Source organism: Suillus subalutaceus (genome assembly GCF_016647625.1).
Source record: "Suillus subalutaceus strain FC151 chromosome Unknown DFJ58scaffold_3, whole genome shotgun sequence".
Lineage (NCBI taxonomy): Eukaryota > Fungi > Basidiomycota > Agaricomycetes > Boletales > Suillaceae > Suillus > Suillus subalutaceus.
In genome coordinates, this window is record NW_024540252.1 from 384,840 (window position 1) to 411,743 (window position 26,904).

Sequence of the window (26,904 nt, forward strand, 5' to 3'; positions counted from 1 at the left end):
CCAAGTTGACCTGTCCTGTTGTTGATGACTCGAACCTTGACATAACGGCGGTGCAATTGTTGTATGATGAGGCGTGCATTCTTCACCAGTTCCTTCTGAACAGACATATTGCGCCTAAGTGAGCAAATACAGCCCTGCTTGAGATAAAGTTCGTGCTTTGGAATTCCATTTTGTGAGAGAATTGCGAGAAAATCAGGTGTCGCTTCAGGGTGATCTGCTATGAGCTGATCATCTTCTTTTACAGTGTCAGCACTGTAGTATACGACTGTGTGAAATATCATCAAGACGGATTCATGGATGAACCGGGCATAATAGATCAAGTCGTAAAACACAAATGATGCGTGGGAAAACTGATGAAGAACGACTCAGAATTTATATTTTTCGTTGTGCGTAAATGACGTCGACATGTTTTGGAGCTGCGGTGTTCAAACAGCAAGATGACGCAGATGAAAGGGTCAGCTTATAAGGAATTGATGATGTGCTCGCAACCAAATGAAGTAAAGTGGAGTTTTATTTCGTGAGCATGAGGACTCGGCAATGTTGTAAGTGATGGAGCGAAGCTAATGATGGTAATGTTAGTAGGTTTCTGAATGGTAGTGGTAGTAGAAATTGGTCAAGTAAGCGCACGTGAGACGCACGCGGGTGGACGCCGCGCTCCAAGTCATCATAAGATTATATATTGTGGAAGAGATACATATTAAAAAATAGAATTGTTGTTGTGCATTGTTTGGTACCTAGTGGGGCGAATGGAACCCTTGGGTCGAAATTCCGAGGGTCCCAGACTTTCTGACTCCGAGTCTCCAGCTCACATTGGCAGGTTCAGTATGAGAACCCTTCTACCTGAGGCCTGACTCAGTGCTCGAGCAATCATCAAATGCATCGAGGGGATATCTGTTTTTATTGCTCATTACCAGGCACTTGCAAGTTTGTTGGGGGATGCTCAGAACCAAACCCGGTACCGCGCGCTAGCAGCTAGCTTACATTTCGCTTGTCAGCTAAACAAACAGCAAGTGCAAGAGGTGTGGGATCGAGTAGTTCAAGACACTAACCTGTTGTAACTTGGGTACCCCCTACACCTACCGTGACAGCGTGATGACAGCGTGACCGATCATGTAATTTAGCCATATTAGGTAGTCGTTCATCGCAAAATGACAAGTTAAAACGGATCGATTCAACTCTCGCAAAGCAAAACAGACAGCTGCAGTGATATAATGGATGAAGACGAGTATGTAGGCGACTGGAATAGGTTCGTAAAGTAAGAAATCAAGCACTGAGTACAGAAACAGCAGTTCCAACGGTCGTTCGGGCCTTCTTTGATGGACGGGATGGACCAGCTTGTGCTCCAGCGCGTTTGGATCCACGAGAAACTAACAGAGGCACATTCTCCTTGCCGATTTCGCCCGGAGGAATGTAGGAGGGTTGCCAATGAGTCTTTGGGATGCGCGAAGCAGTCTGCTCCAGGTCTGTGAGCCTCATCTCCTTCCAAACGCTTGCGGGCAGCGGTACACCATTCTCTCTCTGTCCTGGGACCGCGTATTCCTTGTGCTCTTGGAAGACATGCTCGTGCATGTTGTAGCGCCACACGGCACTGACCGGGACACTGTAAGTCTTCCTTGTGTTCCTGCCAGGGACTGGAGGGAGAGTAGGATAGCAGAGCTCGCACTTCAGCGGGACGTTTTGCGGCATGGCTGATTCTTCGAGCCGACATCGGCAGACGTGTATCGGAACGAGTGCTGGTACGCACATTTGGTGTCCCAGGTTGTTGCGCCCTTTGCAGGTGTGGTGATAGTAATGGCACACTCTGGTTGCCCAGAATGCCCACAAAACCCGCATGGAAGTGTATTGCCGACCTTGTAGACAGTGTTTAGTGTAAAGTACAAATGAAATAATAATAAAAACATACCTGCTCTTTCAACATGACCTCCTCCAGGTGTGTTACTCAGCGCGCACAGGATGTGTTGACCCATATGATTTCGCATGTTCAGTACACTCGACTCGCACAGGGGACATACGGAGATACGATCCCCTGCAGACGCTCCAAGCAGATTACTTGCTTCCATGGATATCACCGCGGGAGTACCTGTAGATATAAACGTAGAATTAGAAACAGATTTACAATACAAACTCGAAAAACTCACCATCCGAGCGTCTGTAAGGAAATCTTGTCTCGTCGGAAGGAGTGACTACTGCGATTGACTTGAGCGGCACATTCATCTCCACAGCTTTCGCCCATAGCAAGTCACAAGCCACTTGCAGGGCGTCGCGTGAGATTTGCCATGTGCTCTGGCCCCCGTTCACTTGCAAGAACTCGTCCACATTGATGTCATTGCGAAGTCGAATGAACGTAGGGTCGGGGTTGACAGGCTCAACCAGAGAACCTGGGACTGTCACCACAACGACGCGATCTGTGGATTGTGCGGAACCCTGAATGAGTGAATGCGCTGTCACATATCCGCCATCCCATAAGAACACCTGCAAGACGTCAGGTGAAGGACGAGTAGAAACGATGCTGAGGAGTTGGCCGGTGATCTTCGCTGTGGTCCTCGGTGCTTTCATAACTCCTGTATTGATAGATGAGCGCGAAATACCGTCGAGACTTGCTGTAGTTGAACGAAGTATGCCAATGGAAAGTGTCTGAGCTGAACGAAGGATGGTAAGAAAGATATCTCCGACGAGAAATAAGTTCTGCTCAGTAATTCGACCTGCCGACATGTCAATACGCTTGTTGACCTTCGTATAGCCTGCACGGACACGCTCGAGTCGATTCAGCGATTTCGAAATGAAATCCTTGTTGATGACAAGACGGCAGACAGTCTGTTTGTGAATCCAGCGTCGGTTATACAACAGGTAGTCATCAGGAGAGATGCCTGGGCCCTGCGGCAATGGAGGGGACAGTGGATCTAGAGCGAGAGGCTGATTGGACTGAGCAGGCGGGGCATCAGTAGGCGAGTCATCGATTAAGGCCTCTTGAAATGTCAGCATGGCTTCTTCGTCGTCAATCTCTCCCTGCAACTCTCCAGGATCCGCGCTCTTGACATCATCCTGACCTAACACTGTCTCTAAGAATTGTGCTGTAGGTGATGTTTGAATGGGAGGGGGAAGTCTCGGTACTTGACTTGGGTCGCCGAGTTCATCGTCTGTGTTACTGATTCCGAGATACTTGTTGTGTCCGAAAGGACGAAGCATGTCAATGCCAGAGGTAGGAGTGAAGAGTGCTGAATATGCGTAATGAGTGTGATCGAGTTGTGACATTGTAAGGATCGAAAGTGCATCATCATGGCCTTTGCGCCATGACAATGGAAGATCACATCGACCGGAGATTATATCACCCTTCCAGATCTCGCGATTGATGTGATCCACTCCCTCGTGACGAGTGAGTTTCAACCGCCGATGACCTGGATCAAGCTCGGGATGACGCTTGAATACTCCGTCGATATCTTTTGCAGCAGCGAGACGGTCGAGAGCCTGGGCATAGGAACAAGCCGAATTGTGTCCACCTATCATGTGAGTGCGCCCAAATAGAATCTCGAGGGGGTCGTCTCCAACGTCACCGAGGAAAAAAGGTGCGTATTGGTCCAGAGACTGTTGCTTCGCGAGGGAGAATACAGCGTTCTTGACCATTGTTTGTGTGTCGTAATAGAGTTGATATGACATGAATGAGCGGCGATGGGCATGGAAGAATGAGAAGGCAAGGTGTGAATAACGACTGAGGTGTTCGAATTGCTGGGCCAAAGAGAGATCGACGCGGATGAAAGGGATCAGGATGGACTCGAGGAGTTTACTGAGTAGATGAATTGATGCGACATCAGCGCGAGTGTCGATATCCAGGGAGAATGAGTCATTGGTGACATGAAGCTGAGTGTGAGAGAATTCGATGATAGCGAGCATAAGCTCAACTGCACGAGGGACGTCTTGAGGGTCATCAGGGTAAAGGAGTTTCGTCACCGCAGCTTCCTCGTATGCTGGCAACCAGACAAGATAGCGCGCGAGCATCATGGAATTGATGACACGGCCATTATTGAGCACAATGCCCGCAGGTGACCTGATGAGTGTGCAGATACCTAGGTTTATATTTAATTAGTAGCATTCATCAACAGAAAAAAAACATAAACATACGCTTAAATATGTGCTTGAAGTCGAAATCAAGCATCACTTCACCCGCACCTGTGAACAAATTGAGGCCCGGCATATTGATCAGCGTGCCATACAAAGGTGAGTCAGGAGGTAAAGGTGTCTTGACAAAAAGTTTGTGTCCGGCGGCACGTCGAGTTGCATCGCCATCTGTCGCAAAAGACCAGGCTGGTCCGACAGATGTCACCGCATTACTCGAGTTCCAACGCTCAACAGTTTGCGCAAGGATGCGCTCCATGTCTGAGGCGTCCTCCGTCTTGCAAGTGGGTGCTGTTAGGATAGGGTAAATCTCGTCTTCGCCGAAGCACGAGACACCGATGACAGTGAGCTCCTTTCCGAGATGGACGTGGCCTTCATGGAGCTTCTGCGCGATGCTCACGGCAGAGTCGTATGTACGTAGAACCAGGTCGATAATGTGCGAGTGCTTCCAACAAAGACCTCCGACTTTGTTGAACTTACGGAAATGAACCGCCATCTCCTCGAGTGCGATCTCATCGATCATAAAGCTGACACCCCGCAACGGCAATGAATCTGAGCGAGTGTCGACAACAATTGTTTGGATGTTCTCGTCAAATTGTTCGTTGCGTATGGGACCGATGGTGGGCATGAGAGAGGTGAATGTCGAATTAGCACGAAGAGTGCGGAGGGACGGGATGTTGAGTTTCTGATTCAGCGCAAAAAGCAACTGACACCCCCCCAGTCTAAAGACCAGGGTTGCGATATCGAAGTCGTCGGCACCATATCCGCGTGGCCAGGTACGTACCCTCAAGAGCATCCTCTAACTTGTTAACAACTTCTCTAATGCTGGCACCGTTTCGTAAGGCAATGTTGATCACTTGATGAATGCGAGGGATGTCGTTTTCAGAGATAGCCATCAAGAGGCGGTTGTAATCGTCGAGTTGAGTGAGGGCGTTCATATATCTGCGCGAGTCGTTACAGGTCTATAGAGCATTAATTACATTGATACAGATGAATAGTAAATAAAACTTACCTGCAGCTTCAATTGGTTGAGTTGACCAGCGTGTTTTCTAACAGTATCTCGCATATGTGCGAGACCGAGATACTGATAGTTTGTGTGCGCCTTGGGACTACGCGCAATATCGATGAGACGATAGACATGCGCATAGATCTCACCGCACTCTTCACAAGGGTAATCTTCCCGTACAGTGAGATGCGTGCACAATTTCGATCGAGCACACGGAAGTCGGGGAACTGTGATGTCAACGGTGAATGGGAGCCCGTCTGGTCCATCATGGTATCGTGCCCAAGGAAAGGACATGTAGAATGAGTGGAGGTCGTCAGGCCAGTTGATGGGAATTCCAGGACACACAGTGTACTGGTTAACAGAACGTATTATAGTCTGATGGGTGCTGTTGACAACGAGGTGATTGAGATAACAATCAGTTGGTATTACTAAAGAAATGCAACCGAAATGAATGCACCTTTTGTCATGGGAAGGCCCAGCCTGATTAGCCGATGTACTGGCTTTTTGAGATGTCGAATTTTGCTTTTTTGCAGCAGTCACTGCGCACTTCTTGCTTCCTCGGTGGTTAGTGAGTGACTTGAACTGACCGGGTGCCCATAGAGGTAGGCCTGTGTGGACACTGGTCTGGCACCAGTCTCCGCACTCAGGACAAAGAATTCTCCATCGATCCCCGAACTGATCCGATACTTGTAGCCGATTGGCCTTGAATAATACATACAGGGACTCAGGCGTATTGAGTTTAAATTGTGCCTCGATATCGATGTCGATATCCGAGACCGAGGCTGGAACCGAAGACGTATTTGATGATTGGCTGTCGGTCGAGGATTGTCGACTCAGAGAGCGAGAATTAAATGAGGTATAGTCAAGTATACAACGAGATGAGCCATGCAAATGATTGTCCGTGTGTGATGGTACTTCAAAATCTATAGTCGGAGTCTGCGAATGTCCAGATGATGTATTAGAATAATGTGAATGATGATTTGATCCGTAATGCGTCGTTTGATAGGAATCGTCCTCGAAGTCCGTGATATATGCAGTGTTGTTGTCGTTATTACTTGAAGCAAACCATGAGTCGTAACGTGTAAATTGATGAGTCGTAGAATACATAATGAATGAGGTTTAAGAGAGAGAGATGCGAGTCGTTGACGAGACGCGTCGAATCGATATTGACGCGTCGTATTGATATTAATCACTCACGTGTTCTCGAAAATCACATCCAAGATCTGACATTTAGCAGGTACCGTCTTTACGTGCTCGTGTTTCATTAAAATCACTATCTAGATCTATTCTACAGTAGTAAAAACACCCCCTTTACGGTACTCGGCAAACGATTTTACGATGATTTGAGACCGCTGGCGAGGAACTCAAAACGTGTCGCTCGTAACTTCATGTGGCTATGTATTAAGGTTTTTTTGCTTATCTAAAGTTGAGCACTGTGTTCGGGATTTTGCGAACGCACACCTCTTGGGCAAGTGGACCATCTAGTCAGCCTTATGAAGTATCTGGTGAGCGTTTTGACAAATCATTTGATGGGATGTGTAACGCATAACGTCAGCAACTGAGTACTGAAGGATACTAGTAGCCACATCATTACCGTAGTGCCGTTCTGATCGGCTTCACTCCTATGTTTTAACGAACTGCTTCCCTCGTGGTTATCCAAATCCTTGGAATTCAAACCAGCTAATCCTCTTGCCAGCTTTGTGACCGCTACATATGAACTCTGTTCATCCTCCCGTGCTAGTCGTAAGTGATCTGCCTATGACACATGTTTGCACCCCAGCTGAATTCCTTGTTAGGTGGGCGCTGGGCCAGTGGGTATGGTAGCAGCGTTGACGCTTCTCCAAAATGGTATCCCAGTTCGTATCATCGATAAAGACCCCCACCATCGCATCGGACAGCGTGGTGCTGGAATATGGGTTTGTCACACATCCACTTATAATATCGCCCCGTGGTCTCATTGAATGCATTATCTATGTAGCCGCGCTCCCTTGAACTCTACAGCTTCCTGGACGTTTCAGAAGTTAATGGTCTGGGAAAACCAGCCCCTCCCACCCGTTCATACAAGCCCGGCACGTTGGAACCTCTGAAAGACTCATCGATAGCCCCGCAAATGGAACCCACTCCAGCAATACCATTCGTAGGAAACATCGTCGCTTGATCAAACCTTCATGCTGATTCGGTTTTTTAGCACGGCCTCAAATTGATGGGTCAACAGCTCCTAGATGTGATTCTGCGACGCCACCTAGAGAAGTTCTCTTGTTCTGTCGAGATGGGCACCGAACTGCGCTCGTTCGAGCAGTCCGATGAGGGCGTCACCGGTATTCTATCAAAGAACGGCATATCAGAGACTTTTGATACCAAATGGATCATCGGCGCTGATGGTGCTAAAAGTGAGACACTGTCAGATGCATCGGGATGAACAAGACTGAAGGTAGTTTTGCAGGTGTCGTGCGCAAGCAACTTGGGCTCGCATTTTTGGGCGAGACTAGAGACGATATCCGGATTGTGACCGGGGATATCCGTTTGAAGGGCGTTGGCTTGGATAGAGCGGTACGTCCATTTTCTACGTATTTGATGGATAACTGTTCTAATGCAGTCTTGAAGCATTGGCACCGAATTGGAAACTTTAATGAACGAGGGTATGTTCAATTGAGGCTTGGAGACGTGTATATTGACGATATGCAGCGTCACATTGCGTCCAACAGACGAAGTTGGCGAAGACGGCTGGCAATTCCTCCTCTACGGCCACGAACTAGACATACCGAAGATTGCTCAGAGCGAAGAGCTTGTTTTCGAGACCATCGCGTCGTTAATACCAACGGAGATTACATTCAACAAGGTGGTTTGGATGAGCGAGTTCCGGTGCGTTTTGTGTCGATGCATGTGTCGATGCATGTTCATCTGTTTGTTCCAGGGCCAATATCCGGATGGTGAATAAATTTAGCGAGGGTCGAGTGTTTGTTGCGGGCGGTAAGTGGTTCTGTTTGAGATGTGTGTGGCCGTGCTCATGCATGTTGTTGTACTAGATGCTGCACAGTATGTCTATCTTTGAATGCCTTCTTCGCAAACTGCTGCTAACATATATCCAAGCGTTCACAGCCCAACTGGTGGTCAGGTATGGTTGATCCGATTGTTGCTGATACCTGCTCATTTGTCAATGAACAGGGACTCAATTCAGGTGTACAAGATGCAGTGAGTTAGGTGGATGTAACATGTGTGTTATGACTAACCGCGCGCCAGTTCAATCTAGGATGGAAAGTTGCGCTCGTTCAGAAAGGGTTGGCTGACAGATCTCTTCTCGAGACATACAGCGCCGAGCGCCTGCCTGTGATCTCCGAGATGCTCAGGGTGACGACCTCAATTCTCGACAAGGCAACATCATCTGGAGACCTGTCACTCGGACGAAGTCCCATCCTTTACATGCTCGGCATCAACTGTCGATTCAGCACCATTGTACTCGATGAATTTGTGAGTTCAGTCGAGGGGAGGCCTATCAACGCATACGGAGTGCTTGACGAGGGGCATCTGGAGGCTGGGGACAGGGCGCCTGATGCGCCCAATATGCTGCAGTTGGGGTGCGAGCCTGACGAGACGACACTTTTTAGTTTGTACAGACCCTGGTACCATACAATGCTTGTATTTGCGCCGAGTCTCGCTGATGCCACCCCAATCTTGGGTGCATTGGAAGCATACAACCAAAGTGTCGTGCGATCGGCAGTCGTTGTGCCATCATCAGCATCAGTGACGTCTGTCGCATCTCCTGCTGACCTCGTTCTTGTTGATCGGGAGGGCTATGCTTATTCGGCTTACCTCATGCAAGCTGACGAGACGAAGGTGTTTGTGATTCGGCCGGATGGAGTGGTTGGGGCGATTGTTCATGGTGCAGAAGGCGTGAAGAAGTATTTCTCAAAAATATTTTTGGACGCGTAGTGGCTTTACTTATAACTTTTACAAGCAGAACTTATTCATGTATACCTCATGCAACGTAGCGTATCGCGTTTTTAACTGAAAATGAGAGAATTAGTATTGTGCACATAATTCGAGGGCAGGCACTTAATGATCGGAGTCCTTGACGCTTAAAAAGCTTGATGGGCCCAACGAAAATATGGACATGCACCGACAATCCAAAATTGTCAACGCAAACCAAACGCAAATAGTAAGCCAAATGGGTTTCCAACCAATACGGTCGGATACTCGACTGAAGAATGGTGAGGGCTCAGCGCTTGTGTCGCAAAAGAGCACGGAATACTATGTAGATATTGTTGACACAACATCATCCACAACAATGGGCCAAAGACACTCAAAGCTTATCGTGAATCCAGCATAGTAGGCGACTTTGCTGTCGCCGTCACCAGCGACCCCGGTATGGCGAATCATTTGTATGATAAAATCTCAACTCGTACTTGTTCGTAGAACTTGGTTCATTCGACCGAGCAGTGGTCACAATGCTCAAAGAGCGAGCACCTGATTGCTGCAGAGCATTGCGTGGTAGTTCCTGGTCGTCTAAAAAGCTTATCTCCTGTTGATTCCCTGCAAATTTGTTAGCGGTCCCGGATCCAGTGCAGAGTTTGAGGTGTTGCAAGGTTCAAATCGGAAACTATAGTATATGAAGTTTACGAACGCACCTAGGCTGCGGAGTATGAAATTGTCAGTTCATATGTTCAACTCTCTTGAGCAAACTTGAAATCGTTCCGCCGCCGTTGTTTTGCGTATGGCAGTCTTTGCATATCCTCTGCGGGCATTCTACCCACTGCTGATTTTCTGCACCATTGATATTGTATCTGCACGGCCTTTCTCGATTGTCCTCCGGTCAGACTCATATGACATCAATTCATCAACATCAACTCCCGAACCGCTGATTACAGCATGTCTCATCTCCTTCATAGTTCTGTTGGCTCTTCTTGCTGTGAAGCTTATTTATGTGAAACACCGTCGGATTAGTACCATTCGTTCTCGAATTCTCCAGTCAACTTCCCCTCACGATGTTTCACTGAACTCTCGTGCTTCTCTGCTTTCTCTCAAAGCCACTCAACTGAAGGCATTTCGCTCTAAATGCACACCATCTCTTGCGATCTTCGTTGGATGTCTCGGATCTCCTGCATGGGAGACCGACATCGAATCCGACTTCGACGTGAACATGACAAAGCAGCACCGAACTGCATCGTTCATGTATCAACTACATCGGCAGTCCAAGCAACGTTCTTCAAAATCTTATTCTGCGGCTTATCATTCGAGCAAGAGTTCAACTTCTCAGGCACCTCCGTCCCATGCGCAGCTTTCGCGCTCCATGTCTTTCTTCAGTTTTTCCAGTGAACATAGTACAGAAGACGCGACAAGGAGGCTCAGGACTCATCATTTGCCTAATACCCGGGTCCTCACATATCCCATCAAAGCACGGTCGAGAAAAACTGCCACTATCGCTCCCCAGAGGTATTCACTACTCGTCGATAGCTCAATGTCTGGACAGCTCGGCGACTTCTGCGAGAAATGCGATGCCAGTCGTGGTAGTCTCCGGGCTCGTAACTTGTATCCAAGTGGTCGGACGATCTCCAATGTCGATCTTGGCCCGTCTCTAAGGCTTGTTGGGACCTCTGACGTGACTGCCGTCCCGTACTCGTTCTTGTCTGCATTTCCGCCTTCTTCTTATGTTTTATCACCCCTTACTGGAACTCGCGATTCTCTGCAGCTGTCTAGGCGTCATTCAACAAAATCAACTAGGAAACCTGTCCCTCCTCTCCCCCCATTACCATCCTACAATCTTTTAAGCCAACGGCCATCATGTATATCTCCGGCTGAGTTGCCTGCATCGCTACCTCCCCCTACAAGCATTCCTCAATTTTTGCCTCTTCTCGAGTTTTCTCCACCCGCCAGCATGGGTAGCTTTTCTGCCATCACCGATCAGGCGCCCGCTCATTTGTCAAATAATACCCCCCTGTCGTCTAGCAACTCTTCAAAACTCAAGACTAGTCCCCTCGTCTCTCCCAGCACTACTGATTCTGTTACTACTGTCAAATCGCTTCCTCATGTCTTGCACCCTGCGGATCCCCTTGTTTTTGCTGTTCAAAAGATGAAGAGAAAGACGAAGCACAAGCGCTCATCTACTATCAGGTCACGTAGCGGGATCACATCCAGTGCATCACCTTTACGCATCATGGCGCTCCCAGAGGACATGTCTGACCGTAAGACTGTTGGAGATATACCTACCGGTGACAAGGAAAACTATGCTATAGCTATTTCCACGAGAAAGGTCGACGATGTCCGAATTCACTGCTTGATGACAGATGCCTCAAATCGGCTTTCTCCAATTCTAGATCCAACTTCTAGCCCGGATGCACAACTCGAGCTACGTCATCTATGCCGGCCCCTTGACGGAGCATCCTCCGCCCGTTCTGTCAAATCCACAAAGAGCCTCGCCCGTTCCGATATCGAGGGGTCTCTTAGCGAGCTGTCATCATTGCAAACTCCCAAGTCTGATCGCGATGAGGTCGACATTGGTATGCTGGGGCTCGATCGGTTTCACTGGTCTGAAGAAAGCGAAGAAATGCTCAAGTCGTGCTCTTCTCACATCAAGAACGATAGCGTGGCATTAATTTCTTTCTGGGAAGAGGGACAGTGGATACGAGAGAATAATCAATGGTGAGAATTATACTTTTTGATGTCGTTCAGGACTGATGCGATGCAGTTCAGAAGTTGTTGGAACTGCATGGTAGACGTTGGATCGCATCAATTCTGGCATCGTGTATTGTATCATCTCGGTTTGTCTCATTATCACCGTACATGTAGATCAGAACGTTTTGTAAAGAAGCTCTCTTCAGTAGTAATAATCAATCTTTGGATCACAACTCTCCAGCTACGGGCTCTCGATCTCGTACTCGTCAAGGCAGCCGGACTGACTCTGACAAAATTCTCACGCGCGTAGGGCCGAGACGGGGTTCCTGGTAGGATTATCCGACCGCTTCGTGGGTTCAGAGTGTTTTCCCCTTGTTTTGTCACTACTTGCGCCAGTGTCATCAAGGGTGTGTGCAACATAGGTCGTTTATAAGTGATAGAACTCTCTTATCATGTGGGTGTAAGCATGCTGGCTTACTAGAGTTCCCATAATCTACATGAATACTGTCTGCGACACTGAAACATAAGCTTTCAGTATCACTGCCTTTTGGCGTAACAGTTAAGGGACGACAGTCTTAGCTAAGTTACAGTGGGTAGTCATATTACAGGGCGGATGTCGTAGTCGTTTACATTTCTGGCTGCATAGCCGAGTCCAATAGGTCAACAATAATGGGTTGAAAGCCTGGACCACCGCATGGGATCCTCTGACCACTTGGTCCAGGTTTAATGGCCTGACGCCCGAGAGGCTGGTTAGCTGCATTCACCATTATCGTCTCTTTCATTCCCAGAGGGGGTGTGCATTCTGCATTCGAAGAATCTTGGTCTCCCTCCACCTGCAACCAGGGATACCGCATGGCGCCACGTGCCTGTACAAGCCCGCATGTAAGACTCCTCTGTGTAAATAGATCTCAAAATCTTACTTCGTGTATATGACCGAAGACGTGGAGAAGCGGAGGCCCCCGCATCTTGGAAAGGTGTGCGAGTAGTGCAGGGCACCCAGCATTGATATTGGTAAAGGTTTTGTCAAGAACGTTATGCGGTGGGCCATGAGTGAGACTAAAGAATAAGTTTAGCACAATGTTGACTGCATGATATTGTCAATTACAGGATGTCGACCTCGGATATTCCGGAAACGCGGTCTTGTTCAGAATGAGTGCCTTTGAAGGGTGAAGTAGAAGATAAAACTGTACCAGAGGCTTCCTCAGGCAAGTAATTGAAAGCCCAGCCGCCGAAATAGGGTTGCCACTTCATTGTGAGAAGGTAAGTCAAAGGGTCAGGTGGGTTGCGAAGCAAGTGACTTGCCGGAGAGCCATATACAGACCATTCCCTTCCACCCTCCTTAGTGCTGAAAGTATATCGTTCGTCCTGCAAATAGATTAGGCCTCGATCACGATTTGCATCACTGTCGACGAGGCTTCTAATCGTGGTTGGTGACTACATATGCGCGTAAAGAGGCGGTTTCCGTTAGTTGAGTAAGATAGCCACACCTCCTTCTTGTCGTGGAAGCCGTAGTAACTGTCCTCGTACCACTCCTCGTGAAGAGGTAGGTCATGGTTTCCCGCTATAATACTGCGTGTAGTCAGACTGCTGGCATATACAATAAGGACGCGTGTGGCGCACATTTTGACGCTATGGTTCAGACTATGCAACCACTCTATCGTAACACGAATCTCGTCTTCTCGACCTAGCCGGCTGAGATCACCAGAGTGAAGTAGGACATCCCCAGAGGGAACACTGAAAGTACGAGAATGGGTGTCGCTGATGCATACAAAGCGAGTCCAATCCGCCCCCGGATGGGATGGAGGGTTCGCAGGGTCGTAGGAAGTATAGACACGAGCATTGGATGTGTGGAAGCCTTCTGAATCCTGTAGGTGTGTCGCTGCCAGTGGGACAATTCGATCCGATTCAGACATGTTGCTCCTCGCTTTCCGCAGTTTCTCCGTGTTTTCAGCACTGGCCATTTGATTACATAACAGACACGTACAAGTCAATAACGCTGATCTGAATCGAACATGGTTGAAACGTTGGCCAAAGAAACTTCTAGTTGACGTTTGTATAACGCGACTAGTCATTATTAGCTAGTGCCCCTGTAATTCCGGTGTGACTGGGTTTGGAAGTAGTAACCTTTTTCGGAATTTCAAGTGGTAGTGCATGCAATGGGCCAACATGATAGGTCATATGTGACCGGCCGGTTTACCTCCTAGGTGCCATTCGGCTCGCTGGCTTTTCATCCTTTATATGCTCCTTCGCAGCCATCTCAATTTTTTCATATCAACCCGACTTCAGACACGACTTCGACAGGCTTTGACCATGTCCTTGAAGACGATCGCAGTTTGCAATGAATCTGAGCTACAGGATGGTCAAATGTACGTCAGGAATTTGCAGGTTTATACGATTGTCATAATTTCAGCTCCTCAGGAAGCAAGTGGACTTTGAGGAAGCGGGAAAGGTAGTGTTATATCGTCTGAACGGTACCATCCATGCGACCAGTGCCTTTTGTACCCATTATGGCGCGCCCCTAGCCAAGGGCGTACTAACTGCGGATGGTAGGGTTGTCTGGTACGCATTTCCACTTCTGTAACTCTTACATTACTGAGTTCTGAGTTCATGATAGCCCTTGGCACGGAGGTAAGTTCACGCGGATGTAAGCGCAGCATGCCTGAGACTCACAGCGTAATAGCCTGCTTCAGTGTTTGCACTGGCGACATCGGTCAGTGCTTTCTCTGAGCGGGGACTCGTTGTAATGAGCCTAAATTACTATCTAGAGGATGCACCAGCTCCTGCTGCAATTCACTCCTTCAAGGCGGTAGTCGCAGACGGTAAGATCAACGTGACCGCCGATCCCTCGTTGACCCTCAAGAGCAACATGAATCGTTCGCCCAAGCTCTTGTCGACTGGCGTCGCTGGATCAGGGAAAAGCGTTGTTATCATCGGTGGAGGATCGGCTACGTTCCACGCCATCGAGAGTCTGAGAGAGGTACGAACAGTTGCCTAATGTCCTCAACACTGGTTTTAACCATCCGCAGCACGGTTATTCCGGAAATATCACAGTTCTTTCCCAAGAGAAACATGCCCCGATTGACCGGTATGAGATTTGCAAAATCAATGATCATTGTTGACTCGTCCGCAGAACCAAGTTGAGCAAGGCTTTGATCACGGATTCGTCAAAACTTGAATGGAGGACAGCCGCTGACCTCAAGATTAAGTATGGTACCACCCTCCGCACTGGCGTCGTGGGTATTTATCTTGCTGGAGAACTCATATTCTGAACTGCCGTTAGACTGTAACCTCCGTGGATACATCTTCTAAACTTGTTGTCTTTGATGGAGGAAAGGAATCCATATCCTACGAAACTCTGATTCTCGCTATGGGGGGTACTCCTCGTCGATTACCTATTCCTGGATCAGACCTCGAGAATGTATACACATTCCGTAGCATCGAGGACTCGAAACGCGTTGATGCAGGTAATATCGGTTCATCGACGCTTATGAGGCCTTCTCAATGCTTTGAAAATTCCTAGCGGCTCAAGAGGGAAAACGAATGGTTGTTATCGGAAGTTCCTTCATTGGCATGGAGCTCGTCGTTGCCGTAGCTAAGCGGGGACTTGCGTCCATCGATGTCATCGGCATGGAGGAGCACCCGTTCCAGAACGTACTGGGCAAAGAAGTGGGCCAAGGCCTTCAGAAGGTTGCGACGTTGATTCTTCGATTACTGTTCTCAACCTCAACATTTTTTATCATAGTACCACGAATCTCAAGGCGTCAAGTTTCACATGGGGACACAGGTCGAGAAGATCATACCATCGGAGAGCGACCCTTCGCTGGCTGCTGGTGTTGTTGTCAACGGACAGACTCTCCCAGCTGACTTCATCATCATGGGAGTCGGCGTGGCTCCAGCGACCGAATTCTTGAAGCAGAGCGGCTTCCAGCTCGAGAAGGACGGTGGAATCAAGGTTGACCAATACTTGAAAGTTCAAGGGCAAGACAATGTTTATGCAGTCGGTGGGCTTGGTTGTTCGTTGTACCGTTCCCAGTGCCGACCTTTGATACAGGCGATATTGCTTGGTACCCACAGCAACGGACGGGAGAGAGCCGTAGGATAGAACACTGGAACGTCAGCAAATACCCATTCTCGCAGGACTACCAAATTTTATCGCTCACCTTGATTCTCCACAGGTTGCAGGTAACCACGGCCGTGCTGTTGGTAAGACGATTGCGGGTGACCCACAGCCATTTGCGAAAGTGCCAGTCTTTTGGAGCGCCCGTACGTTTTGGAAATTGAATCAGGGATATCACTGACGACGTTTCATCAGAGGGACAGCAGCTTCGTTACTGTGGTCTTGGAGCCAATTATGACGATGTTATTATACACGGCGACCCTGGCGAAATGAAGGTGAGTAACGTGTGCGGAAAACCCTGACTCCACGGTCTGCTTACTTATCTCTCAAGTTCATTGCGTACTATGTCCATCGTGGCGAGGTTGTTGCTGTATCTAGGTAAGACATTCTCTTCGAATTACAGGTCGCGCCCTACAAGGCTTGCAACGACAGCATGCAAAATGACCCGGCAGTCAGCAAAGCATCTGAGCTCTTGAGACTTGGACTTATGCCATCTGCCGCCGAGCTGAGGGAAGGAAAGGTGCGGCACAGTTTTCCATGAGGTAGCTCTCCTTGATGTTGTGTATTTTTTCAGAACCTTCTCAGTGTCGATATCTCCACGGCTTCCACAAAAGCACGCGTCGAGTCTGTCTGAGAGTGATTGCTAGAAAGAAATGTCTGTTCTTCAGGATGAATAAGACCGGAATTTGTACATTATTGCCAGGAGAAGGTGCTATGGATTGAACATTTGTTAGGTCTTCATCCTCTTATAAGGAGCTGCTGTTCTCTACGCGCCGACTTATGTTTTAAAACTATGACGCTCGAACGGACCATGCGTTCGACGTCATCCACGTGACACATTTATGCGAAGAGCGCAACTCTTCGCATCCGAGTTACGTGGATACATTCCTTTCATTTCTTTCACTTCTCCTTTTATCTATTTCATTATTCTACCTTGTGCCCCCAAATTCACGATACCCTTTCCTCACCGAAGTATTTTCACCTCGCCATATGCTCTTCACGCTCGTTCCGGCCTAGTCAAGCAATTCAAAACGTATATATACTCCCCATGTACACTCATACCTACAGCGAATCTTAGAGTCAGATCCTCGCTCCAAGCACGACCGAAAAGCCTCTTAGAAAGTCCCCGTCTCAACTGTCCTCTAAAAACTTGTCTCTTCTCAGCTTCGTTTTGTTCACCATTCCCTTTCGAACTCATACTCAGCCTTACACTCTGTCCGCGTACCGATATCGTCCATTCTGCGGACTACAGCCTGAAGTGCACGCGATTAGTCAGGGTGGCGTAAAAAATCTGATCTGAACCAAGAGGTGGGTGTCTTAAACTTTGAAAATCCCTCACCAGGCTCCCATTGTCAGCGATAGAGTTGATCAAGACCATCGACAACCTTAACTCTTTTAGTGATAATGACAGTTCTCGCCTTTCGTTAGCTTGTTTTTTTTTATCATAAGCCAAAAATCAACGTCGCTTTCAAAACTGAGGAAGGAGCAGACCGCATGATACATACACTTACGATCTACAGTTAATTTACAGCATGATCTTTTGTCGATCCCGATGAATCATTGAACAAGGTTTCCATGTTTCCAATCACAAGCGATCATCCAATCTAGCCGACCAAAACCGCTGGAGCAGTCAATCGCAATCATCCTTTCTTTCCAATCCACCCTCAAGGATTGCAAGCTAATCATAGGATGATTCATTATAGGTTGTGGGTACCAGGTCAGAGAGAATAATTGAAGTGAAGCCACCAGGATCGTCACTGCGGTTGACGTGCCACAAATGGAGGTGCATTCGAGTGGCGAGTATGGCGTGAACGATGATTTGGAAACTAGACACATATGATTGGGGCTGTAAGTGTTGTTTTGCCAGCAAAACTTGGCAGAGACGTACTCTTGGAACATGCCGCTATATGCGTACTGCATCAAATGTCAATTAAATGAAATATTTCAATAGATAGGTAACGCACGTCGAGGAGCAGCGAGGTCAGAACATTCACCATCGAGAAAACTGTGGAAACGATGAGTAAGGATGAAACGTCCCACTCTCGTACTTACCCAAACCACATGCGTAATAGAGCACATTGTGTTTCAATATAGTATCATACAAACGGTTGTTAGTTGTACGCCACTTTTGTATGACGCATGTGAGCGTGAGGGAGATTAGCACTGTGTCAGCACGAATTAAAGGGTGTTTTTTTTTATCAATTTTCAGCGACGCACTCAGTTCTAATCCAAACAAAAGAAGATAAGGCACAAAAAGCCTCACACCTCCTGAGGATTGATAGCAACCTGTGATGCCTGGAATCAAACTGGTCTCAACTGCGAAATGAAACCCAGTCAACAAATGGCCAGAGAGACGAGTATAATTCATACATGGCGCAATCGCAGTGGCGGAAAATAGGGCAACAATAGACCCCACAATTAAAGTCTAATACCGTGTTCGTATGAGAAAGCTACGTCATTCATTGCACACAACTCACTGCAAAAGTCGATAGCATGGCTGCCAGAACGACCTTATTGTTATTCCATAGCACATACGTCCTGAGTATGAAGAAACCTGGAGAGATAAAAACTCTGCACTCGCGATAAAGGTAATAAAGTAATTACATTCTGAGCAGATGATCGATATCATGCTAAGACCTGTAGGAGAGGAAAGATATTAGTAACTGAATAGCTCAACATATAATTCGACGCACATGAGCAGATGTTGTTGACAAATTGACATGTCTAGGTTGACCCTCAAATAAGCAAAGCTATCATCCATCGCGAGTCTACATACATCAGAAATCTCGTCTGGAACGAAGTTCACTGCAACAGTCTGTCAATATGGTATCTTAGATCCATTCAGGCTCAGGACGTACGGTACAGGTGCGCAGTAAAAAGAAGGAAAGGCACATAGCGTGTTACGACGTACAGAAGTTTGACCCTGCTCCAGCGAGAACAAAACAAAAAAATCCCCTTGAGACAGTGCATGATGAGCATACGAAATTGATGTTGAAGTTATTCATGTCACCCTCCTCACGGATTGAGCAGGCATAGTCGTATGTCTGGGTGGGAATCGAATGGTCAAGACGAATATTAGAGTGGGAAGGGTGAGGATGATCGTACCCAGAATGTAGCCATCGACACTGGATCATCTGCGTTAGCAGAAGGCAATCTGAGTCAAATGAAGCAGCACATACCATAAATGTGCTAAAAGTAATTGATCAGGATCTTATCAGAGATTGTTTGTATTGCCCAGAGGAAGAATTACCGTAAAGACTTGGAGACTCCTAGCGGCTGCGAGAGCGTCAGTAGAGTGCTTCGAATCCATTCAATGGAGAAGTAAGGAAGTGAATATTTTCAGCTGAGAATCGATGCAAGATTAAGAATGCACGCGGAACCGGAGACTGAAGTGTAATAAAGGCATGACATTGAATGCGGGGTCAGCGCTCAGCCTTGGCGCGCTTAAATCACCGTTCCATTAGTTCTCATGTCAAGCGGGGCTCGCACAATGCACATGAAGAACTGCATATCAGACGCGTGTTTCGGTACTATGGTTGCAGCTGGCACCATACAGAACGTTTTAGTGTAAAATTATATCGAAGCACATGGTGTAGTTCATACCGCGACAGTCGCTGCAGTGTTTTTAGGTTTGAATCAGCAACTGCGATTCCGTTCTGGATGAAAAATTTCCGCACGATGCAGTCTGAGGCGGTTGAGTCATACAATGAATACTAGCGGAATCGCAAGTTGGAACGTTGGTAGTACCGTAGTCGTCGGTCGAACCAACTCCAGTGCGCGATTGCCACGCGTGAATCTCGCTGGCTGATCCGCAGGTGGGAACGAAATACCAAAATAGGATGCGCAGGGCATCTAAGGGAGGCCTACACCTTACAAGAAACTTGTACCTAGTAACATATAGTGATTCCATCGATACGTCATGGGTCTCTTGTTCTCTATCCCCCTCGCTGGTCCGCTTGGGACTATCGCAGCATCAATGCTCGGAGGTCTTGCATTCTGCTTTACTTCGACTGCTGGTGGGACTCGTCCCGGAATTTTGCACGTGTAGAACTGCAATTGATACATTTCTTAGCGTCCATGTTTTGCAAGTCTTGTAACTGCAACTCCTCGATAGCGACGAGAGTCGGTTTCGCAGTGAGTGAAATGATTGGGAGTTTGGAAGAGTCCTGACCGTATTTGCCTAGATAATCTTTATTTTGAATTCCCTGCTAGCATGGCTCATGAAGACTCCATTTGCAATTCGCAAGATTGAGCATTGGAGTTATGACTACATAAAGATGGACTGCGACTCGGATGAGGGCAAGTGTTATGGCGTTCTTGCGGTATGTCCAATGCAACTCACAGTTGACTTGATGTTGACCCACGTGAACTCAGGTCCATCGTATTTGTTTCGCCTTATCTCTATTTCATGCAATCCTGAGCTTGTCTCTCATTGGCGTCAAAGAGTCTAAAGATAAACGCGCCGCGATTCAGAATGGGTAAGCACCCCCGTCTTGTGTTGAATATTTGGAATATGTGCTCATCTAAGCCAGCTGGTGGGGCCCAAAGGTTCTGCTGTGGATTTTGCTCGTCGTGGTTTCGTTCTTCATACCGAATGAATTTTTCATGTTCTGGGGCAACTACGTTTCTCTTATAGGTGCCACCATATTTATCCTCCTTGGTTTGGTTCTCCTGGTCGACTTCGCCCACTCATGGACAGAAATGTGTCAGGAAAATTGGGAGAACTCAGATTCGACTTTATGGCAATGGATCCTCATAGGCTCTACTGCTTCGATGTACGTGGCGTGTATCACCCTGACCGGCATTCTATACGCCTATTTCGCAAGTTCCGGATGCACTCTCAACCGGTTCTTCATCTCATTAAACCTGGCCCTTTGCATCATCATCACTATTATGTCCATACATCCTGCCATTCAAGCGTCGAATCCTCGATCGGGTCTCGCTCAATCCGGAATGGTTGCTGCATACTGCACTTATCTTGTTGTCTCCGCCGTCAGCAATCACGCCCACCAATCCTGCAATCCGCTCAGCCGGACTGACAAGACGCGGACTACCACAGTTGTTCTTGGTGCGGTCTTCACTTTCTTGGCTATCGCCTATTCTACCAGTCGCGCGGCGACACAGAGCCGTGCATTGGTGGGTAAGGGAAAGAAAGGTGGCGCAGTTCAACTTCCGGTCGACGTTAGTGAGCCTTCGGAAATGGATGTAGTTAGAACTCAACCAGGAAAAACGGAGTCGCCAAGATATCAGGCTCTCCTTGCTGCTGTCGAGGCCGGGTAAGTGATAGTACTATAGATTCATATTTGGGTAGTGACAACTTGCCAGAGCAATCCCTGCATCCGCTCTGGATGAAGACGATGACGAGGAGGAGGATGATGACTATGGAGATGCCAAAGATGATGAACGTTCCGGCACGAGATACAATGTGAGTATATTGTAACATCTTTCATAACAATCATCTTACTTACATGCACAGTATTCCTGGTTTCATGTTATCTTCGCTATTGGTGCAATGTATGTTGCCATGCTCCTGACTGATTGGTAAGTCGTCTTTTAATTATATCCGGGGCCTTCCGCCCATCTTTTCCACGTAGGAACGTGGTGTCCACAGAACAGGGTTCTGCTGACTCCGAGGAAGTTGTCCGCATCGGCCGCTCGGAGACCGCGATGTGGATGCGCATAGTAAGCAGTTGGGTGTGCATGTTACTGTACATGTGGAGTTTGCTTGCGCCCGTGTTGATGCCAGATAGGCAAGTGATCTCGATTACGGTATCGAACTGCTCTCATCATTTTTACAGGTTTGGAGATATGTGAAGTCTAGCTTGCTTCCTCACCTCATTTTGATACGAACTATCATCAAACTTTGGATTAATGATGCACCCCTTTTAATGTACTATGGTGACCTTCGTGCTGATAGTTCCACGATTTCGTTTGGATGCCTCTTTCCTATCCACGAGATGGGTTCGTAAGCCTTTTGATGTTCGCGAATCTTCCATCAACTTTGTTGAACGGGTTTTCGGATGACCCCGATGGCTTTTGATGCGAAATGGGCCCGGTCAAGTCAAGATCGACTGACGAAGTGCCTTCGTCCTCTGAGGCGCCTTCTGAAGGAGTGTGCGCCACAGGCCAACCACAAGCAGTTGTACCCGAATGATTACGGGTGTAGCCATACTCCGAGCTGATGTGAATGATTTTGTCAGTGTCACCAGCGATTTTGGATGGGTAAGTAACTTTTATTGTTATCATCCACATTCCAGTGTTATGCTTTGCTCTGCTAATTGTTCATTGTTGAAGGTAAGCTCAAAGCAGACATCATTGGAACCACAGCCTTGTTTGATTTGAATTATGCAGTTCCTTGTGATTATTCCTGGGCAATATACTGCGATGCTGCTGGAATATGAGCTTGGCGACTTGGTACCCTACAAGGCATTTTGAGAAACTGTTACGGTCATGCGGCAAGCTACGGTCGACTTAGGGCCGTCGAAAGGGCGTCCTACCCCATAATGACGAGCCTTTATGCCGAATGGGCCCAAGGCTTGAAACGAATTGGAAGTTATCGTAAGCCTGGAGACTTTTATGACCTGAACGACCTACCGGCCAAAGTAATGGAGCTTGGCAACACCTGTTTGTCTTCGGAGGCAAAATACTGATACCTAACTTGTCAGTGCATTGAGAATCTTGTGTCAGAAGCATATGTACAGCTTGCCCGTCACGCTGCAGATCTTCCAGAAGGGAACGTTGTTGATTACCTTTCGCTGTCCTGTCTTCGGACAGAGTCAACCAGTGTGCGCCGGAAGTATGCAACTCAGGGCAGACGCTTTTCTGGGTGCAATCTTCGTGAGTGACTGCGCTCATCATCGGTGCAATGGTGTATTGCATTCTAAAGTTACAGTTTTTTTCTTGGTTCTCTTCAGTAGGACCACAAGTGAGCTGTGTGGTATATAATGCGTGGTGCCTCCGTTGAGAAACCAACACGAGCAGCTCACCCATTATGATTTACTCAGTTACTCGTCTGTTCTTCATTGTCGTCGTCGTCGTCGCCCCCTCTGTCTATGCCCACATTGCCTTCTGGCACCCGAGCATGTGGGGGTTCAACGTCACAGACAAAGACCCAGCGTATTCTTACGACAACCGTCCTGTTGTTCCCCTAGCGCGTATGACGTTTGACGAGTGGTGGTTTCACAACCACCTGCGGTATCCTCCGCACCCAAATGATGTTTTTGAACTGCCCGCTGGGAAAGCCGCCATTGCAGAACTCGGGTGCAACAAGGGCGCGACGACGTGGTGGAATTCGTCCGAAGGGTTAGTCATCTGATTACATGTTCCATCAGGATGTATACTGAACTCAATGGCACAGCGGAGATGTTCGTCAGGGGGACTGGCCTTGCCCCAGGTCCACTTCTGTCCAGTTCCATACCACGGGTATCAACGACGTGAAAGGTTGTGCACTTGCCATTGTTCATGAATCAGATGTCAGCAAGATCAAACCAGAGGACTTTACAGTCTTTAGCGTCAACCAGACTTGCGTCTGGCACAGATTCACCGCATTCCAGGTACATATTCCTACGATGACCAAAGATCTTCTGAACCCAGTTTAACAACAATAATAGGTTCCCGCTGACATGCCTGCCTGTCCCGGCGGAAAATGCACGTGTGCATGGTTCTGGATCCACTCTCCTGATAGCGGTTCTGAACAAAGTAGGGCGATTTCCTTTGTTGTCTAGTCACCCTGACTCGGTGCCTTGCAGTGTATATGAATGCCTTCCAGTGCACAGTAACGGGTTCTAGGCACGATGCACCAGCTCTCATGAAGCCTCAAGTTGCAAGACGCTGCGGAGCAGATCCTGAACATGGAATCACCCACCCTACCCCTAGCAACTGTACGCACGGAGCGAAGCAACCATTGTACTGGCTGCAAAATGAAGGCGACAACGTGAGTATTTGGAAACCATTTGCGCGATACTGAATCTGAATCTGGTCTGGTTAGATGTTTGAGGACTACATGGGTCCTCCTTTCTACAACGACCTTTACGATTTTAAAGATGGAGCTCAGAACGACATATTCGTGACGAGCACGAACAATGCTGCTCAAAGTCAAAAGCGGGATACATATCGGCCATCTCGCTTCTCAAGGTTTTGGGGTCATGAATTTCATGCTTCGAGGGAGGTAACGGTAGAGGACGTTTAGGAAGGATACATCGTGTACTTAACTCACCTTGTAGTTTGTATTCACTTCTGTGCCATAACTGTTTCGCAACGACACGCAATCTGCTTCTGTAGTTCAAATTAATTCTGCTTGTTAGCGAGCCACTAGGTCAAGCCGGACATTATGCGTATTATGCCAAGAAATGACCTGTGGGAGGAGATAGCTACAAATCCGACATCGAGGATAATACGCCATGACGAATTTGGAAGGTACACCAAGTCTTTGATCTCTGTAATTCAAATTAGACATCACACGAAGGGAAAACTACTCAGTAACTCACCGTTGCCCTCGAACGGAATACTTCTGCCACATGCAACGAGAACGAGCCCTCGGGATCAGGCATATCTTTCGTCTTCGATAACCAGAGGGTGCAATCTGTCATAAATGTAAATGAAGGACCCAAAGCAGGTTTTCTGATTGTTGATGCAAATGCGGAACTCTGATTGAATGGTACAGCTGCTGATGTTCCGTTGATCACCTAGATAAAATAAGAAGCAGGTGCGAGTTCGTGTAGCAACCTTACCATGACAGTTATCCCGAAAGTTCGAGCAAGCTCGCGTAATTGGCGCATAAACGTTGTCATCATGGCATGTCCTTGGGAAGATACCGCACTTAGGGACGGCAGCAGAAGTGGGGTTATGGAGTCGATGACTATCCACTGGACTGTTGGTTCTACGGTCCTAGAACTCTGCGATACATAGCATAATTCAGGAATGAATGAGCGTAAAAGAGATGGAGGCATACCAAAAGCGAAATACGCAGCGCTTCGAGGACATCGTGTACTGTCTCGATGTTGAAACCCAAGGATACCTGCAACCTCTCTAGCACTTTACCAGATACCTGGCAGTCCTTCGTTAGATTCTTATCACGAGGTCGACGATAAATTTACCGCTACATCAAAATGTCGCACTAGCTGAGCAGTTTTCTCTGCAGAGAAGTCACCGGATGTATCAATCCATAACGCACAAGAATCTGCATTAGCAAGAAGACATTGGATCACTATTTGCAGCGCAAGTGCCTGTTATCTTCGTTGTAAATTGCCCCTTGAGAATATACTTCAACTCATCTGACCGTTTTGCCGGATCCTTTGGCTCCAGATATTTCAAAGACTCGAGAATCACCAAAGCCACCAATAAGTTCATCTAGTTCCTCCACACCACAGGTGGCTTGAGGATGTTTCTCAGATATCCGTCCTGTGCCGGCAAGAATCTCGTCTCCCCGATGCCCAGGGACCGATGCCTTTTCTGCTACTAATTCGGTGAACTTCTCCAGGTCTGAAAGCGTTACAGTCCCGAGTGGTAATTTCTTGATAATGTCTAAGCTGGAACCAAAGAAGAGAAGATCGGTGTCTGTTCGGATGCCGCACGAACGGTCGAGTGCTGCTACCAGTTCTGCAGGGATTGAAGGAACCACTGATTCTAAGCGCATGATACTGAGTTAAGAAACACGAATTGGTGTAATATCAAGGAACATGGCAGATCAAATACATGGAAGACTTGGACGGTCATTCCCTCTTCAAGCTTTATGATCATCAGAACACAACAGCGCACAACGTTGTTCACATGATACCTTGCTTTTGTTCCTGCCTTTTCGGGGCTATTTCACGAACTGTGGTCCTCCACCCGTGCACCATCCAAGCTAGTCGTGCGGACGATATCAACTGATGGCTGAGCCTCCCCAGACTGATGTCTCTCGTCCCTCAGCATTGCCTACAGCCAAGTTACTTCAGCGCCCCACTTTCAATCAAGCTCTCGTTGATCAGAACTCGGATGAATACCTTGATGCCATCGAGGAAGAGTGGAACAAGAAACTAGACGCCGAGGTAGAAGTATTGGTTGATGGTATGGTCGATATTGTTAGTCTGGCATCGGTAAGCGTTATACGTACCTTCTCGAGTTGGACCTCAACCTCCGTCAGATCGGAGACAAGGACAAGTTTCGAATCGCACAAGAGTCATTTCAGGCCGAATCTCGCGCCGAGTCTATGGTATGAAAACAAACCCTGTCCACTACGGGTTGCTCATTATCGAAATCATTCAGGTCCGTGCAGCTAATTCGCTGTTGTCTATAACACATTCCTTGAAGTTGCTGCTTCTCTTGTCCGACGAGGCTCAAATCGCCCACCGTCGGGATGCAGAACTCAAGCACGTACAACAGGAAAAGAATGAAGCTCGCCAGAAAGTCGCCGAGCTTCTCGATGGGTTGATGAATTCAAAAAGCGAATTGTCGCAATGAGACGTCATTCCCTTACAATATCGTCGAATTTACCCCAACCTCTTCTCGTGGAATTCCCGATAGAAAGCTCACATCTTGCCGCGCAGGGTTATTTATACCCTCCCGGCTCCTCTGCACTGTCACGGTGTACATGGACCCGACTCTGGTTTCCATATCTTCCAGAATGTACCCCCTCGCATCCAACTATCATAGTGCAGTTAGCACTTCTCGGCGCTCGAATCTGGCTGGAATCTATCCTTCCTAGACTGCCGCATGAATGCTGTTGTTGCTCGTGTCGGGCAGTTTCTCGAATCTCCAGCCTGGCAGCACATCACCATATAACTTGTCCGAATGCATCCATGTACTTACTCCGATATGAATGTCACGCCCTTTGCTCAAATTTTATCTCACTCATTGGCCAATTCTTTCCCAAATACATGCTGGTCCACGACACATGTAGCGGTGTAACGTAGTCGCCAAATTTACCTCTCCACTCTCACCACAGCCAAAGCTACGGGAGCCCATGCATTCAATGGTTCACCTGTCATTGCAGATTTTCAGGAACGTCTGATCATGGAATAAATTCACCCGGTCCCTGGACCCACGAGGTATAAATGAATGTCTCACCCTCAGTCTCGTGCTA

General features: G+C 47.8%; 10 protein-coding genes across 10 annotated transcripts; 6 read left to right on the plus strand and 4 right to left on the minus strand.

The window, feature by feature from the left end:
- Window positions 1–1,263: 1,263 nt before the first annotated feature.
- On the minus strand, window positions 1,264–5,410 carry DFJ58DRAFT_721308 (uncharacterized protein; the record flags this gene model as incomplete). The annotated part of the gene is made up of 6 exons (XM_041384794.1): window positions 1,264–1,850; window positions 1,904–2,080; window positions 2,139–4,061; window positions 4,117–4,832; window positions 4,891–5,072; window positions 5,123–5,410. 6 exons carry the CDS (start codon window positions 5,408–5,410, stop codon window positions 1,264–1,266), a joined length of 3,873 nt encoding a protein of 1,290 aa, XP_041250536.1.
- Window positions 5,411–6,599: 1,189 nt separating this feature from the next.
- Window positions 6,600–9,046, plus strand: DFJ58DRAFT_694630 (FAD binding domain-containing protein; the record flags this gene model as incomplete). The annotated part of the gene is made up of 12 exons (XM_041383438.1): window positions 6,600–6,859; window positions 6,913–7,032; window positions 7,095–7,253; window positions 7,305–7,506; window positions 7,560–7,666; window positions 7,721–7,755; window positions 7,802–7,978; window positions 8,031–8,086; window positions 8,143–8,152; window positions 8,207–8,231; window positions 8,282–8,308; window positions 8,357–9,046. Exons 1-12 carry the CDS (start codon window positions 6,830–6,832, stop codon window positions 9,044–9,046), a joined length of 1,638 nt encoding a protein of 545 aa, XP_041250537.1. The 5' UTR covers window positions 6,600–6,829.
- A 717-nt stretch (window positions 9,047–9,763) lies between these two features.
- DFJ58DRAFT_740988 (uncharacterized protein) lies at window positions 9,764–11,956 on the plus strand. The gene is made up of 2 exons (XM_041387121.1): window positions 9,764–11,752; window positions 11,799–11,956. The coding sequence occupies exons 1-2, from the start codon at window positions 9,828–9,830 to the stop codon at window positions 11,824–11,826; spliced, it is 1,953 nt and encodes a 650-aa protein (XP_041250538.1). The 5' UTR covers window positions 9,764–9,827; the 3' UTR covers window positions 11,827–11,956.
- A 244-nt stretch (window positions 11,957–12,200) lies between these two features.
- On the minus strand, window positions 12,201–13,875 carry DFJ58DRAFT_756549 (Metallo-dependent phosphatase-like protein). The gene is made up of 8 exons (XM_041388125.1): window positions 13,710–13,875; window positions 13,346–13,649; window positions 13,213–13,294; window positions 13,028–13,159; window positions 12,916–12,970; window positions 12,831–12,864; window positions 12,646–12,781; window positions 12,201–12,591 (listed from the first exon to the last, which is right to left on the minus strand). Exons 1-8 carry the CDS (start codon window positions 13,795–13,797, stop codon window positions 12,352–12,354), a joined length of 1,071 nt encoding a protein of 356 aa, XP_041250539.1. The 5' UTR covers window positions 13,798–13,875; the 3' UTR covers window positions 12,201–12,351.
- Window positions 13,876–16,647, plus strand: DFJ58DRAFT_756554 (uncharacterized protein). Its single transcript, XM_041388126.1, has 16 exons — window positions 13,876–14,091; window positions 14,144–14,284; window positions 14,340–14,353; window positions 14,406–14,435; window positions 14,491–14,702; window positions 14,752–14,810; window positions 14,856–14,958; window positions 15,006–15,189; window positions 15,246–15,412; window positions 15,468–15,726; window positions 15,777–15,838; window positions 15,901–15,988; window positions 16,038–16,117; window positions 16,174–16,220; window positions 16,275–16,362; window positions 16,417–16,647. The coding sequence occupies exons 1-16, from the start codon at window positions 13,964–13,966 to the stop codon at window positions 16,474–16,476; spliced, it is 1,722 nt and encodes a 573-aa protein (XP_041250540.1). The 5' UTR covers window positions 13,876–13,963; the 3' UTR covers window positions 16,477–16,647.
- Window positions 16,648–17,324: 677 nt separating this feature from the next.
- Window positions 17,325–18,891, minus strand: DFJ58DRAFT_256313 (uncharacterized protein). Its single transcript, XM_041379499.1, has 11 exons — window positions 18,701–18,891; window positions 18,619–18,647; window positions 18,536–18,566; window positions 18,447–18,479; window positions 18,320–18,396; window positions 18,213–18,267; window positions 18,060–18,158; window positions 17,895–18,005; window positions 17,807–17,847; window positions 17,731–17,756; window positions 17,325–17,668 (listed from the first exon to the last, which is right to left on the minus strand). Exons 1-11 carry the CDS (start codon window positions 18,819–18,821, stop codon window positions 17,521–17,523), a joined length of 771 nt encoding a protein of 256 aa, XP_041250541.1. The 5' UTR covers window positions 18,822–18,891; the 3' UTR covers window positions 17,325–17,520.
- An 847-nt stretch (window positions 18,892–19,738) lies between these two features.
- DFJ58DRAFT_756560 (serine incorporator/TMS membrane protein) lies at window positions 19,739–21,784 on the plus strand. The gene is made up of 9 exons (XM_041388127.1): window positions 19,739–19,858; window positions 19,915–19,976; window positions 20,027–20,164; window positions 20,217–20,320; window positions 20,375–21,118; window positions 21,168–21,267; window positions 21,319–21,383; window positions 21,437–21,592; window positions 21,641–21,784. Exons 1-9 carry the CDS (start codon window positions 19,762–19,764, stop codon window positions 21,654–21,656), a joined length of 1,482 nt encoding a protein of 493 aa, XP_041250542.1. The 5' UTR covers window positions 19,739–19,761; the 3' UTR covers window positions 21,657–21,784.
- Window positions 21,785–22,833: 1,049 nt separating this feature from the next.
- Window positions 22,834–24,013, plus strand: DFJ58DRAFT_903202 (uncharacterized protein; the record flags this gene model as incomplete). The annotated part of the gene is made up of 6 exons (XM_041394849.1): window positions 22,834–23,144; window positions 23,200–23,395; window positions 23,453–23,540; window positions 23,591–23,775; window positions 23,830–23,935; window positions 23,976–24,013. The coding sequence occupies 6 exons, from the start codon at window positions 22,834–22,836 to the stop codon at window positions 24,011–24,013; spliced, it is 924 nt and encodes a 307-aa protein (XP_041250543.1).
- DFJ58DRAFT_756564 (P-loop containing nucleoside triphosphate hydrolase protein) lies at window positions 23,977–25,571 on the minus strand. Its single transcript, XM_041388128.1, has 6 exons — window positions 25,120–25,571; window positions 24,938–25,066; window positions 24,793–24,888; window positions 24,572–24,736; window positions 24,329–24,526; window positions 23,977–24,277 (listed from the first exon to the last, which is right to left on the minus strand). The coding sequence occupies exons 1-6, from the start codon at window positions 25,474–25,476 to the stop codon at window positions 24,212–24,214; spliced, it is 1,011 nt and encodes a 336-aa protein (XP_041250544.1). The 5' UTR covers window positions 25,477–25,571; the 3' UTR covers window positions 23,977–24,211.
- A 24-nt stretch (window positions 25,572–25,595) lies between these two features.
- DFJ58DRAFT_256378 (surfeit locus protein 5 subunit 22 of mediator complex-domain-containing protein) lies at window positions 25,596–26,477 on the plus strand. The gene is made up of 3 exons (XM_041379500.1): window positions 25,596–25,918; window positions 25,966–26,034; window positions 26,088–26,477. The coding sequence occupies exons 1-3, from the start codon at window positions 25,712–25,714 to the stop codon at window positions 26,280–26,282; spliced, it is 471 nt and encodes a 156-aa protein (XP_041250545.1). The 5' UTR covers window positions 25,596–25,711; the 3' UTR covers window positions 26,283–26,477.
- Window positions 26,478–26,904: the final 427 nt, after the last annotated feature.

Excerpts from the sequence above, each read along its gene's own strand:
- DFJ58DRAFT_756549 (XM_041388125.1), bottom strand. The coding sequence starts at position 13,797 with ATGACTAGTCGCGTTATACAAACGTCAACTAGAAGTTTCTTTGGCCAA. Across the intron at positions 13,295-13,345 it reads CTGAACCATAGCGTCAAAAT|TATTATAGCGGGAAACCATG; the intron begins GTGCGCCACACG and ends GACTACACGCAG. Across the intron at positions 12,592-12,645 it reads TCTTCGGTCATATACACGAA|GCACGTGGCGCCATGCGGTA; the intron begins GTAAGATTTTGA and ends GGGCTTGTACAG.
- DFJ58DRAFT_256313 (XM_041379499.1), bottom strand. The coding sequence starts at position 18,821 with ATGCTCATCATGCACTGTCTCAAGGGGATTTTTTTGTTTTGTTCTCGC. Across the intron at positions 18,159-18,212 it reads CGCCACTGCGATTGCGCCAT|TTGAGACCAGTTTGATTCCA; the intron begins GTATGAATTATA and ends TTCATTTCGCAG. Across the intron at positions 17,848-17,894 it reads CTATTACGCATGTGGTTTGG|TTTTCTCGATGGTGAATGTT; the intron begins GTAAGTACGAGA and ends TCGTTTCCACAG.
- DFJ58DRAFT_756560 (XM_041388127.1), top strand. The coding sequence starts at position 19,762 with ATGGGTCTCTTGTTCTCTATCCCCCTCGCTGGTCCGCTTGGGACTATC. Across the intron at positions 20,165-20,216 it reads AGTGTTATGGCGTTCTTGCG|GTCCATCGTATTTGTTTCGC; the intron begins GTATGTCCAATG and ends ACGTGAACTCAG. Across the intron at positions 21,119-21,167 it reads CTTGCTGCTGTCGAGGCCGG|AGCAATCCCTGCATCCGCTC; the intron begins GTAAGTGATAGT and ends ACAACTTGCCAG.
- DFJ58DRAFT_740988 (XM_041387121.1), top strand. The coding sequence starts at position 9,828 with ATGGCAGTCTTTGCATATCCTCTGCGGGCATTCTACCCACTGCTGATT. Across the intron at positions 11,753-11,798 it reads ATACGAGAGAATAATCAATG|TTCAGAAGTTGTTGGAACTG; the intron begins GTGAGAATTATA and ends GATGCGATGCAG.
- DFJ58DRAFT_756554 (XM_041388126.1), top strand. The coding sequence starts at position 13,964 with ATGCTCCTTCGCAGCCATCTCAATTTTTTCATATCAACCCGACTTCAG. Across the intron at positions 16,118-16,173 it reads GCGACCCTGGCGAAATGAAG|TTCATTGCGTACTATGTCCA; the intron begins GTGAGTAACGTG and ends TTATCTCTCAAG. Across the intron at positions 16,363-16,416 it reads CCGAGCTGAGGGAAGGAAAG|AACCTTCTCAGTGTCGATAT; the intron begins GTGCGGCACAGT and ends GTATTTTTTCAG.
- DFJ58DRAFT_256378 (XM_041379500.1), top strand. The coding sequence starts at position 25,712 with ATGGCTGAGCCTCCCCAGACTGATGTCTCTCGTCCCTCAGCATTGCCT. Across the intron at positions 25,919-25,965 it reads ATATTGTTAGTCTGGCATCG|ATCGGAGACAAGGACAAGTT; the intron begins GTAAGCGTTATA and ends AACCTCCGTCAG. Across the intron at positions 26,035-26,087 it reads AATCTCGCGCCGAGTCTATG|GTCCGTGCAGCTAATTCGCT; the intron begins GTATGAAAACAA and ends GAAATCATTCAG.
- DFJ58DRAFT_756564 (XM_041388128.1), bottom strand. The coding sequence starts at position 25,476 with ATGCGCTTAGAATCAGTGGTTCCTTCAATCCCTGCAGAACTGGTAGCA. Across the intron at positions 24,889-24,937 it reads TGCGACATTTTGATGTAGCG|GTATCTGGTAAAGTGCTAGA; the intron begins GTAAATTTATCG and ends AAGGACTGCCAG. Across the intron at positions 24,527-24,571 it reads CTTTCGGGATAACTGTCATG|GTGATCAACGGAACATCAGC; the intron begins GTAAGGTTGCTA and ends TATTTTATCTAG.